Source organism: Carlito syrichta, unplaced genomic scaffold (genome assembly GCF_000164805.1).
Source record: "Carlito syrichta isolate Samal-C Ts95f unplaced genomic scaffold, Tarsius_syrichta-2.0.1 Scaffold297556, whole genome shotgun sequence".
In the NCBI taxonomy this organism is placed as follows: Eukaryota; Metazoa; Chordata; class Mammalia; order Primates; family Tarsiidae; genus Carlito; species Carlito syrichta.
The window spans coordinates 450,683-463,560 of record NW_007241652.1 but is presented as its reverse complement, the minus strand read 5'-3'; the positions used below and the strand labels follow the sequence as shown (position 1 = coordinate 463,560).

General features: G+C 48.6%; 1 protein-coding gene across 4 annotated transcripts in view; it reads right to left on the bottom strand.

The window, feature by feature from the left end:
• Positions 1–12,878, bottom strand: part of PXYLP1 (2-phosphoxylose phosphatase 1) — a 70,438-nt gene that overhangs the window by 16,390 nt on the left and 41,170 nt on the right. For 3 of the 4 annotated variants that reach the window (XM_021710708.1, XM_021710707.1, XM_021710709.1), the window contains 2 exons: positions 2,386–2,544; positions 1,056–1,182 (listed from right to left, as the gene is read on the bottom strand). In XM_021710708.1, coding sequence (XP_021566383.1) covers positions 1,056–1,182; positions 2,386–2,544 — 286 coding nt within the window. Of the gene's footprint in view, positions 1–1,055; positions 1,183–2,385; positions 2,545–6,380; positions 6,452–12,878 lie in introns of those variants that run through there. The other variant, XM_021710710.1, reaches the window with a different exon arrangement.

The window sequence follows — 12,878 nt, the reverse complement described above, 5'->3', positions numbered from 1 at the left end:
CATGCATACTCCACCCCCTTTCCACAAAGGATTTGAGGCAGCTTCTAAAAATATAGGGTGTTCAATAAGACACAACCAGGCAAAAGAGAATGAGGACAGAGACAGCCAGGTCGCGGGTCCCCAGGAACTGAGCCTCTCAGATAAGAGCTCCGGAAATGGCCCTGTTAGACGGCCCTCCTGTCGCTGTGACAGAAAGAGGGGCCCAGCAAAAGAGAGAGGCAAAGTGCTTCTTTAAAGAATGGCCCTGACTGCCTTAAGGGAATCCACGGCTCCATCAGGTTGGCCCTGCCCGGCATGCTGGCACCCCAGAAGCAGTCCGTCAAAATGACATCAGCCCCACCGAGCACTCTGTGTCTCCTGACCTCATTTGGTAAACTCTGCTGGGGCACTGTGTGCCCCAGACACACTTGCCAAGGCCTGACCCATCATTTTATTGCTAACTGTGCCTCTGATTTTAAGGCCGTGCCATATCCATACATACAATTTCCACTCTCTGTCCAATTATTTCTCATCCTAAGGGCTTTCAACCGAGAACAGGCTGTCTCGACTCTTGTAAAAAATTAAAAGGTTGAGATAATATCTCACATCCTTATGGCTTTGCAACTGCTAACATGCATTCCTCACCTGAGCCCTGCACAGTGAGCATGGTCATCCCCATTTTAGAGATAGGAGGCGGGGCTCAGAGACACAAAGGGACTTGTCTGCTGCCCCGAATAGAGCAGCTGAGCTGGGTGGAGGGCTCCTAACCCAGTGCTCACTGCACCGTGTCCCAGCTGTTTCTCCGACTGAAGAATGGCAGAGTGGGAGAGTGGGCCTCTGGATGATCTAGGCTCAAACCTCAGTGTGTCTGCTGTTACTTGACACAGGTGTCCCTGCCTCTGTGAGCTGCAGTCTTTTCGACTGTGCAAAGGTATTCACATGCAGGGCCGCTCTGGGGTCAGGCTCCTGCAAATGGTATGTGTTCATCGAGTGCAGGTGACTCCCTTGTCCTGCAATTCTCTATCGTACAGGATATAACATTCTTGAAAATGACTTCTAGAAAAAGTGCAATTTACCTGTTAGCCACCAGAGTGCAGTCAATTTCTGGTCGTTTTGTTTTGGGAATGACATACAGCGGGTACCTGTCCCCGTGGCGAATGAACACATGCACCGAGACCAGTTTAAAATGATGCGGGGCGTGGCCTGTGAGAAAGAAGCAATTGTCTGGTCATCACTCAGCAGGGGTCAATTTTGGGGTGGAAGGGAGCCAGCAGTGGGGGGCAGTGACCTGGCTATGCTTGTGCTGGGAATCAGAGGAGGGGGCAATGGGGGTCACCAAGGGGCTGCAGAGCCACTGTCAATGGGTCCCGGCTGTAGGCAGGGCTGCCTTGCTGGGCAGGGAACGTGGAATAGTCTTACAAAGCGAGAGAGAGGAACATGAGAGGGCTGGTTATGTCCCAGATATCCCAGAAGTAACAGGAGGTCAGTGAAATGTGGGCATGGCTACCAATGTGGCCTCATGCATGGACTAGGGGGAGGACCCCAGAAATACCAGAGACAATGACTTCTGCTTTAACTCTTTCATGAAACAAGACAAGGCACAAAGATTAATAAATATTCAACACTATCCTTTGATACACTTTCAGAAAAGCAAAACTTGACACAGAAATTATATTTTCCCACAGCTTTATGGCAACATACCAGCAGGGCATCCTAAGTCCCAAGAGACTCCCCTGAAAAGCGGAGTAGCTGAGGGTGCTTCCCCGGAGCCCACCGAGGCCACCTTTCAGTCTTCCGAGAGATCATGATAATGGCAAACATTTTTTGCGGACTGACCATGAGCCATATGCTGTTCAAAGCAGTTAATTTTCCCACGAGTCCCGAGCACAGGTCCTGCTAGTTACTCCCTTATTTATTTAGTCAGGAACTCACTCTTGCCCAGGCTGGAATGTAATGACATAAACATAGCATTCACTGCAGCCTCAACTTCCTGGGCTCAGGCCATCATTCTAGCTCAGCCTTCTGAGTAGTTGGGATTACAGGTGCGCACCATCACGCCCCGTTAATTTTTGCATTTTTTTGTAGTGAAAAGTCTCACTATGTTGCCCAGGCCGATCTCAAGCTCCTGGGTTCAAGCAATCCTCCCATCTTGGCCTCCCAAGATGCTGAGATTACAGGTATGAGCCACTGCACCTGGCCAAGTTACTCCCATTTTATAGATGAGGATGCTAAGATCCATGAACTCATTCAAGGGTACAGCCTAGTGGCAACTGCAGGATTTGGGCCCCAGTCATCTGTTTCTTTCCACTGCTGTGCTGCTTAAAGAACTAGTCCCTGCAGGGGGGCTCCATCCGGGCACCGAGTCCCAGGCTGTGGGGTGCTGGGTGGGCGGCACACAAGGGCTACCTTCCATGCTGCGCTCGGCCACGCTGGGGATGTTGCAGTACAAAAGAGCTTCATAAATGGGGTCTGTCACAGGGGGCTCCGTCACCGGGTCGGGCATGATTCTCTTTCGACTCTTGCTGTTCACTCCATTCTTTGCTGCTGACACGGGGATCAGGTGAACTGTAAGGGAAGCAAAGCAGGTCACGATATGGTCCCTGAGGTACCAGGCCAGCTGCGGGGCCCAGCGTGGGGTTGAATTTCACTCAGAAGCAAGGTGCACTTCAGCGGAGCTAGAAATCAGCTTCCCACTCAAGATGCGTTTCCTGAGCCCCCTGGGCCCCTGCCTCTTTCTGAGTGCCATTATCCTTCCTCACCGTTACCACCTATGCAACACCAGGGACCACCCGAAGAGGCCTCGCTCAGGGCGTTTGAGAAAGAACTCACCCACTAACTTCTTACGATCTGCTCCTCATCCTAACACTCTTTTAATTCCGGTAACTATAACAAGGAGGAAAATTATCACCACTAACTGGGTACCGCAAAGTGCCAGATGCAGGTATTTGACATGCCTCATTTAATATCATCTGCTTTTGGCTCCCCAGCCTGACCCACTCAGGAGACCGCTTTACAGGAGAGAGGCAAGGACCAAGGTGTGAGTGAAGGATGCAAGCCTGTCTCAGGCTCACTCCTCCGATCCAGTCCAGCTTCCCTACTGCCATCTTCTGGGTGCCATGTGTGGGTCCTGCAATCTGTTATGTCTGTCCATCTGGCACCCTCTTTCCAAAAGTGGACCAACCCTTCCCCTCCATATGTGGTCGGGTTGGACTGTCGATCACAGTGTCCCTGTTCCCTGGCAGGGGTGAATGTGTGACCACAGTCAATGAGGACAGTGATGGGGCAACTGGACTCCTTTTCCTTGGGAGGTGATGATGAGAAGAGGGTCTCTTTTCTTCCGGATGTTGAGCTATAAGAATGGAAATGTGGGCTGGGCATGATGGCTCAAGCCTGTAGTTCCAGCACTTTGGGAGGCTGAGGTGAGGGGATTGCCTGAGCCCATGGGTTTGAGACCAGTCCAGGCAACTTGGTGAGACTTCATCTCTACAATAAATAAAAAATTAGCCAGGTGTGGTAGTATGTGCCTGTAGTTCTGGCTACTTGGAAGGCTGAGGTGGAAGAATTGCCAGAGCCCAGCAGGTCGATGTTAGGGTGGCCATGAGTGCACACACCACTGCGCTCCAGCCTGGGTGACAGCGTCTCAAAAAAAAAAGAATGGAAATATGGGGCTCCTGGCTATCTGTCCTCCATGGACAGCCTCTGTCTCAATGGTCCCCAATTTTCCCTTGCTTGGGGATATCTTTGTAGCATTGCAGATTCCCTAGAACTCCCTACACGACAACAGTCAAGCTTTCAGCAACCACCCCTTGAGGGAAATACACAAAAATAAGTGTATTCGGATGGATCTATTTAACTTCTAAGGGTTTATTAATCACCACAGTATATATACATACATATGAACAATAGCTAACACAAGAACCAACCACCCATCTAAATCAATTGAAATTCCCTAATTTCTTCTACAAATTCCTCTACATAAATATTTAAAACTTCCCTTTGGCAAACAGATGCCATAAACAAAGATAAAAGACAAGCAATATGTGGAGAGAAAAATATTTGCAACATGCATAACAGACAAGTGATTAATATCCAAAGTATATAAGCGCCCCAACAAGTGAAAAATCATTAAAGGATACAAACAGGATAATTACAGATGCACACATAGCAATGGCCAATAAACATATGAAAAGATGCTCAAGTTATTCATAATTAAATAAATGTAAAATAAAACAACAATGCAATATGACTTCCCCCCATCAGGCAGGAAAATCATGTTTTAATGATAATATCCAACACTGGCAAAGCTGCCACTTCTAAATGCTGCAGGCAAATGGAAAAACCATAGCAGCCTTGTAAAAGGCATGTTGGGCAGTATCCATCAAACATTCTGTGTGCTTTATCCCTATCCTAGTGTTCTACGCCTTGGAATCTATTCCAAACAGTACCAATGCCCATGCACAAAGATGTATGGCCAGATGGACCCACCGCAGTGCTGTCTGTAATAACAAAAAAGGGAAGTAACCTAAGTATCCATCACTAGCAGACAGAAGGTTACATCCATACTGTGGAGTATTCAATCCCAGTTAAAAAGAAGGGAAAAGAATCAAAGAGGAATGAAGGGAATGAACCAAGTCACTGGACATTGATATGAATGTATGAATACACAGGCCTTTGTTTATTATGTAAATACACAGAAAAACTGTCTAGAAGGTTATCCGTCACAACACAGCAGTGGTTTCTTAGGAATAGACAGAATGAGGTGTGAAGAAGTATTTTCACTTTTTTTTATGTGTCTATATTGTCCACACACACATTGTTTAATGATGGGGATCCATTGGGAAATATGGAATTAAGTGATTGTGCCATTGTGTGAACATCACAGGATATATTTACACAAATCTGGAAAGTACAATCGACTATACACTTTGGCTATACGGTATGGCCTGTTGCTCTTAGGATATAAACTTGTATAGCATATGACTGTACTGAATACTGTAGGCTATTATAACATGATGGTAAGTATTTGTGTATTTAAACATATCTAACTATAAAAAGGTACAGTAAAAATACAGTATAATAATATTATTATAATACCACCATTGTACATGCAGTCTGTTGTAGACCGCATCATTATACAATGCATGACTGTACATATAACTGCACGAACATGCTAATATATTCTACCTACACAGAAATAAACATATATTTCTATAATGTCTAGATATACTTTTTTTTTTACAACAAGCATGCTTCCATTTGCTACTTATGTTACTGAAACAATAATAACAAAGCAACAGAATTGGCCTTTCACCAACTCAAAACTAGTCCTTTGGTTGCTCCTAGAACCACTTTCTTTTTAAAAAAATTTTTTTATTTTAAAGATGTGGGGTACAATTCAGGGTTAGGTATACAAATTTTCATTATGTAGGTACCTCTGTTGATGAGGTATGCCTAGAATCACTTTCTTTCCAGCAGCTGGAAGGTGCTAGAACAGCTAACACACAGTTTGGGTGTTTGGAGGTAATTTACATCTGGAGATTAGTGCCAGAGCAAGGCACCACAAAAATGCAGATGTCCTAAGGCAATGTCTTAATGACCCAGCCCTCTGGCCCATGTTGCCCCTCAGTCCTTGACTCAGTTGTTTTATGAAATCTACCAAATCCTGGCCCCTTGGTCATGCCTGTGGGCACATTCCCTGGAGCCTGGGCCAGGAGACATGATAATATAAATGACACAGGGACAGAGGGGCACAGGTGGGGACCCTGGGTATCACAGGGTCCTCAAGGCATGCCAGTTCATCTGTAAACACACAGGGTAAGGCCTGCTGGGGCTGCCACTTGGGAATCATGGTGGTTGGGTCTAAATGACCCACCCATGACCCAAGGAACTCACATAAAAAGATCAGATAATGATCAGAATGAGACTTCCCGTGGAGAAATATCTTATCGGTTGCTTCCTCTGGCATCTGGGCCATCAGCCACATCCACTATCTCAGACTGTGAGATCACCCTATGCTATTTGCGTCTCCCTAAGTCACCAGGAGGCACCCTCATTTCAACTCAGTTCTCTGTTCTGAGACACCCACTGCTGCACCACCCAGGATGTTTCTCACCCCTGCTCCTCTATTTGCTTGCAACCTACGCTCACTCTACCTATGCTCCCCAAATCTGGCCAACTTCATCTGATTGCAGGGATTACTGCCTCCAGGAGGCCCACTCTGAATCCCTCTTCGATGAGCCCACCCAGTTCCTGCTACTGTCATGGCTCACACCACAGTACACATCAACTGGAGTGTCCTGGTTTGTCACCCTGCCATCCCAAATGTCCAGAGGGCTGGGACTGTGCCTCTTTCACATTACTATCCCCCACTGACTGGCAAAGGACAGACCTTCCCAAAATGCTTGCTGATGGAGCCAGGCACTGTGCTCCATGCTTTCGATGAATAATCTCACTGAATTCTCATGGGGAGCACAGAGGACTACCTGACCAGCCTGGGGTGGGGGTTGTCTGAGAGGGGACTCCTAGAGAAGACATCCTACCGAGGCTGAAAGGCTGAAATGAAGCTGGCTGTGTGCGGTGGGGGGAAGAGGAGAGGTGGGGAGAGAAGGGCTGCGTAGCACAGCTAAGCATGGTAGGTAAGGGTCGGTGAGCAGACTCAAGGCACGCCTGGGGTCCCACGTGAGGCCTGGTACAGCCGGCTCCACAAGGGCTGATGCATAGGCAGTGCTCTGAGAGGGGGCTGGGAGGGGCCCCGAGGAGCAGATCCAAGATTGAGGCTACCTCTGCCCCTGGCGTGTGCCACGGTCCACAACAGCTCTTGGGATTTGCCCTGGTCAACTGAACAAAGGGGGCTGAGACACAGACCCAGAGGCTGGGGGACAGACTGGACTCCAAGACGCCGTTCTTCCCAGCAGGGCTTGCCCAGGTCCCTGGTGCTGCCAGCTGTCCCATGGGACAATGAGAAACTCTGCTGACCCCAATCAGATGACAGCAGCTCAGATGTCGTAGAGCAAGAAAAAGGGACTGTGGGGGTGTCAGAAGGAACAGTGGGCAGATAAACAGACGAAAGAATGACGAGTTTCATTATGTGGGTGGGAAAAACCCATGAATCTAAATGAGTGTCCTGGGCCCACTGTGCCACCACGACCAAGATAAAAAACAGAATAAGAGACATCTTTTATGGATGATTAATTCTGCTTCATGGTGTGATTACCAAGTGGGAGGGGACATTTCCATAAGCCTCCTTTGGAAATGAGTCTCTTATGACTGCTTTCCCTGCTCATGTCATCTACAATCAGTTTCATCCTGTCCACCGTCTATAACCTTCACACATAAAGATGCCAACGGGGTCTCAGTTTCAAAGGAGTGGCAGAGAACGTGACCTCTAAAGCACTTCCTTGGCCTCCCTCACTCTCCAAAGCAACCAGCAAACATCTTACAATCACAAGTAAAACAACCAGGTGGCGTCCCATGCTGGCCCCTTCCCCACCCCACCCACCAAATGCACAGAGGGTGAACCCACAGGCATGACTAGCAAACGGCCCCTTGGCTATGGCTAGGACGCAAGCCCAAACTGACTCTCTGCTTCTCCCAGCTTTGGATTTCATTTCGGTGAGGCAGGAGACCTTAGGCAGAGGCAAGTAAGGGAGTTGCCCAAGGTACCGCAGCCTGCAAGCCTAGGCTTGTTAACCCTCCAAGCCTGGTTATTAAGCCTCTGTCCAACTAGCCATCCAACACTGTCCATCGAGCATGAGCACCTGCTGGGGATTCTCCGGAGAATAAGGTAGACAGGATCTCTTCCCTCACGGAGCTTACAGGCCAGCTGGGGAGTTGTGAGGAGAGGGAAGGAAGGTCAGATATTGAGAAAAGAGGAGGAGAAAGTATATGGGCCTTAAGGAGAAAATGGCCTTCAGTCATAGTGCCTCCTGCACTCCCTGGTTGTTGGCTTGGGGGTGCAGGCACGGGAATGGTGCAGTGAAGTCTCAGATAGAAATACTGGGAAGTTACCATGTGTGGTCAGTTACAGCCTAGAGCAAAACATGACCTCATCAACTAGTCTTGGCACAGTAGCCAAACTACACACTTGTCTAGTGGGAGATGCTTCATCTAATGATGATTTGCTTATTTTAATTTTTATTTATTCTATTGATGATCTTATGGAATAGAAGAAAGGGGGGGAGGGCCTAGGGTCAGGGCCAGATCATAACAGCACAGTCCCTGTCTGGTCCTTGGGCCTCAGGCCACCTTAGTTTTATTCCTGCAAACTCAATGATCCACAGAGGCAGCAGGCGATGTTATAGCCAGGTGTCTGCTGCCAGTTTATCATCTAGGAGTCACTTTAACTGACAAGAACAGACCAGTGTCCTTCAACACCCCTGGTCTCCAGCTCACCTCCTCATACCAAGGCCCTGGCACTAGGCAGAAAAAAAAAAATCTACCTGCATACCTGGCCTTCTTCCATCAGCCCTTGCCTTAGGACCTGCCATAGGCAAGCTCCTTACAGGTGCCTTGAAACTGACTTTGATGGAGCATGATGGGAGGCCCATCCCTAGGTCCGCTCATCCCTTCCTTGTTGGAGACAGCCTCATCCTCCTTTGGGAGTGGCTCGGCCCCCAAGCCAACCCCATGGCCAGGTGGAGGCTGCCATGCTATTCCTCCAGGACCCTGTCCTTGCCTTGCTATCTGGTCCAGGGACAGGGACCTGCCTCTGGGCAGCTGTGCCAATAAGGGCCCTTTCCAGAAAAGACAGGGTGTCCCATGTGGAAGACACTTTTGCAGTAGGAGTCAGGTAGCTTCCAAAACCCTGCCTCCTGCTACCCCCATGCCTATATGATCTGGCTATCAGCTCTTCCTCTGATTACATACACCAGGCAGATATAGCTAGGGACCCACAGTGTCCAGTGCATGTGAGCATGAAGGGCTAAAGCACTGGCTCAGCTCTGCTTCCTTTCCTCTGGGCTCAGTTGCCACAGGTCACACCAGTGACTACACCAGCAAAAGATCTCTTGGGGCCAACGTCTGGCTCCATTATCTTTTACTTTCCTAGCTCCAAGGCTTGTCTTGCTCTTGTTAAGACCTCAACTCTGGGCTGGTCACCCGCTTAGAGGTCTATAGTCATCTCTTCCTGGGGACTCCACCGAAGTCTGCCCTCCTTCGCCCCTGCCGCCATGGCTGTCCACGATTCTGAATGCAGGAAGGCAGCCTGGGGCTGGGGGCTGTGAATGACCTGCAGCATCACAAAGACATGGGTTCAGTTACTTCCTAGCTGTGTGACCTTGAGCAAGTATCTCTGCCTCTTGTGCCTCATTCCTTCATCTCTAAAATGAAGATGATGATGCCTATATCGGGTGATGGTAAGGATGACTTGAGATGTCACCTGTGAACAGAATCTGGGAAAGGATTAAAAAATGCTGTTTTCTACATCCATCCTCTGGATGTGAATATTCCTGTTTCTTGCAGGCTCCTCAAAGGTGCTCCTTTCAACCTGGGATCGGGGAGAGATGCTGAACCCATGTCCATGCCCTTCCCAGAAGCACAAAGAGCTGGTCTCCCTTCCCTGCTTAGCCACCCCAATTTCAGCAGGAGCTCTGTTGGCTCCCTTACATACATTCAGTTTATCTGAGACAGCACCTCCTCATAAGCTAAGACACATCCCATACCCCATCCCTGCCACCTAATTTCTCGTTTCCTCCCCTCAATAATCCCGAAGGCTCTTGGATTCTCTCTCTTTCACTAGCCTGCTGAAGAAAAATGATTTGCTCTAACAGTCAATTCCCACAATTCTCTCAGCGCTCCTCAACCCGCTAAATTATCTTAAATGCCCACCCAGTTTCTACCCTGTACTGAATATACAAATGCTGACTGTAACTGTTAAATGAAAACCAGAACCACAACAGTGGCCACAGTTCTGTCATCTGCCTTTGGTCATTTGCTTGTAAAGGCTGGGATGAGACTCAGGTTGTACAGGTGAAATGTGAAAAGCCAAGCCCACATTTGCAAACTTTGAACAACTTGGTTGTACAAAAACAAGACTGATTAAGTAGAATCCACTTTTCCCTTTTTGATCTATCCATGTTGGGCCGTAATACACTACCACACATTCTTTTCTTCTTTTTTGAGTCGGAGACTCACCCTGTTGCCCAGGCTAGAGTGCAGCGGCTTGATCACAGCGATTACCACTCATGGCAGCCTCGACCTGGGCTCAGGCGATCCTTCCACCTCAGCATCCTGAATAGATGGGACTACAAATGTGCACTGCCACACCCAGCTATTTTTTTATTTTTTATTTTTTGTAGAGATGAGGTTTTGCTATGTTGCTGGGCTTAAAATCCTAGGCTCAATCTTCCCGCCTTGGCCTCCTGAAGAGGTGGATTACAGGCTTTAGCCACTGCACCTGGCACAACCACCCTTTCTTGTTTTCCTCATTCTCAATGTTGCCTCTTGGTGAACCGCCTTAGATAAGAAAGTAGAAAGTGCTTTTGATAAGCCTAGCAGCATTCAGGGAGCCCTCTTCCGCCCCAGGACCACAGCAGGGGATAGGGGCTCAGCATATCCAGTCAAGCTGGAGTTCTTCACCCTAGAATCTTCAGAGGCTCGTACCTCCTCCTTGCCTGACCCCTCCCTCCGACACCTGCCGCTCAAGCCTTAGCTGCAGTCTCCCAAAGGGTCAGGTCTGGGAACCACTGGTAACTGGTCTTGCCTTGACAGGTCCATTATATTAGATGATGCAAATACCAAAGACTCCAAATAATGACAGAAACTAGGAATAAAAGAGATGTGTAGGACAGGCCCCCAAAAGGTCATGAAAAGAATCTGTCTCCCTAACCTTCTTGGGTTCTGGATTCCCCCACCCTCACCTGTGAGAATCTGACAAAAGCTTTTGACCCTCATCCCTGAAATAGGACTACAAAGACAGTCTTCTGATTTGATTTCTGGGGGTTTACAGGACTCCTGAAACCATCTGGGACATTGCTGAAGCCCATGGGTTCAGGCTAAGGGTCCAATGTATCTGGAAACAGGTTTCCAATTTCAACCCTCTCACCAACAGATTAACAAAGTTTCTCTCATCAAAATAGAAAAGGATCTCTGCACAGCATAAAAACATGAGTTCATCCTAAAATAGTCATTTGATGCTAATACATAGAAAGAAAAGGAAAATCACCTATAATCCTATCACCCAGAGAAAACTGCAAGGGACATTTTAGGACACATATGACTAGCTATGTGTCCTGCCAGGGTTAAACCTGTGCTTCTGCCCCTGCTCTGGTGGGAGCAATGAAGGAGAGTCACTAAAGCCCAAGAACACTTCACCCTCCCCTAAGCGGAGCAAGTAAGTCTCCTGTGTCTCAAAGGTCTGCATCCCGTTGAGGCCACCAAACCAGCTGCCCCGATGGTGGGCTGGCTGTTCACCTTCCACGTAAAGGGTTAAAAGAGACAGCTAGGTGGGTGGGGAGCATTGGGAAGGCCTCAGGAAAAGAGACAAGGTAGCCAAGGGTGAGGCCTGCACCCTCAGGTATCTGGACGTCCCAAATGAACCACCCCACCCCTCTGGTTGCTACCCAGGAAAAGGCAGACCCCTGGCTAGCGGGGTGCAGGTCCTCGGGTGACACAGGGAAAGGAGAAGGGCAGAGCTCCAGCCAGATAAAGTACAGAGAGGGGCCCCATGTCATGGTTCACCCCCCGATTCTCTCCCAGAGCCCAGCTCCCCTGGGCGGCCTGGCTCTCCTGGGCCCTAGCGGGGCACAGAGCGTGATCTGTGGTATGAGCTGCAGTCACACTGGCTGGAGGGCGGGACGGCAAGTCAGTCCCACAACTCTCTCCCGGGTGCCCCTCTGATGCCATCTTCTTGTGCAGGATTTAGACTCTGCCCTTGTAGTCTCTTCAACATCGGCTTCTCCCTCCCCTCCCCCAAGGGGCTCCACCCACCTCTGACCAGCACTTACTTCAAGGTGGACTTCCTCATTCTAATGTCATGGGCATGGGGCAGCAGCCCTGTTGTCAAGATGACAGGGAGTGGGGCCTGCACTCAGCTCAGCTGGTTGGTTCAGCTGGCCCACACTCCACCTGGTCAGATGCTAACTGTGTCATTGGCTCATCTCCCTATGGTAGTTCAACCATGTGAACTGAATGCCCTGCCATTTTCTCTCCTACTTTGTCCATCTCTTCATTGGGTCTTTGTGGTCTCCAAGTACTTTCCCGAATTTGCTGACTCCTTTTACTAATACATTCTATTTTTACTAACTAGCCCTGATAGTTTTCTCTCCTCTGAAGTAAGGAATCAGTACTGCTGGTTCAAGACACACACACACACACACACACACACACACACACACTCTCTCTCTCTCTCTCTCTCTCTCTCTCTCTCCAATATAAAAATGCCATATGTACTTTTATTTGATATATTATGGACACCTTCCAAGTCAATTCAGATAGTTCTGTGTAACCATGGGGTAGTGGAGTATTTACTGTTGTACACTCTGGTTGTTTTCCTCTGTGCTTCCTGTTATAAATGATGCTGCAACAAACATCTTGAAACATACACCTCTATCCCCTTGCCTAAATATTCTTGATAAGAATTTCTCTAAGATTAGAAATCAGAAGGAATCCTGCCAGGTGTGAGGTGTGGTGGTTCACACCTATAATCCCAGCACTTTGGGAGACAGAGGCAAGAGGATTGCCTGAGTCCAGGGGTTTGAGAGCAGCTCAGGCAACTTGGCGAGACCTCGCTTCCACCATAAATCAAAAAAAGTAGCCAAGCATGGTGGTGCATGTCTATGGTTCCAGCTACTTGGAAGGCTGAGGTGGAAGGATCGCTGGAGCCCAGTAGGTCAAGGCTACAGTGGCCATGAACATGCCACTGCACTCCAGCCTGGGTGACAGAGTGAGACCCCTACTCAAAA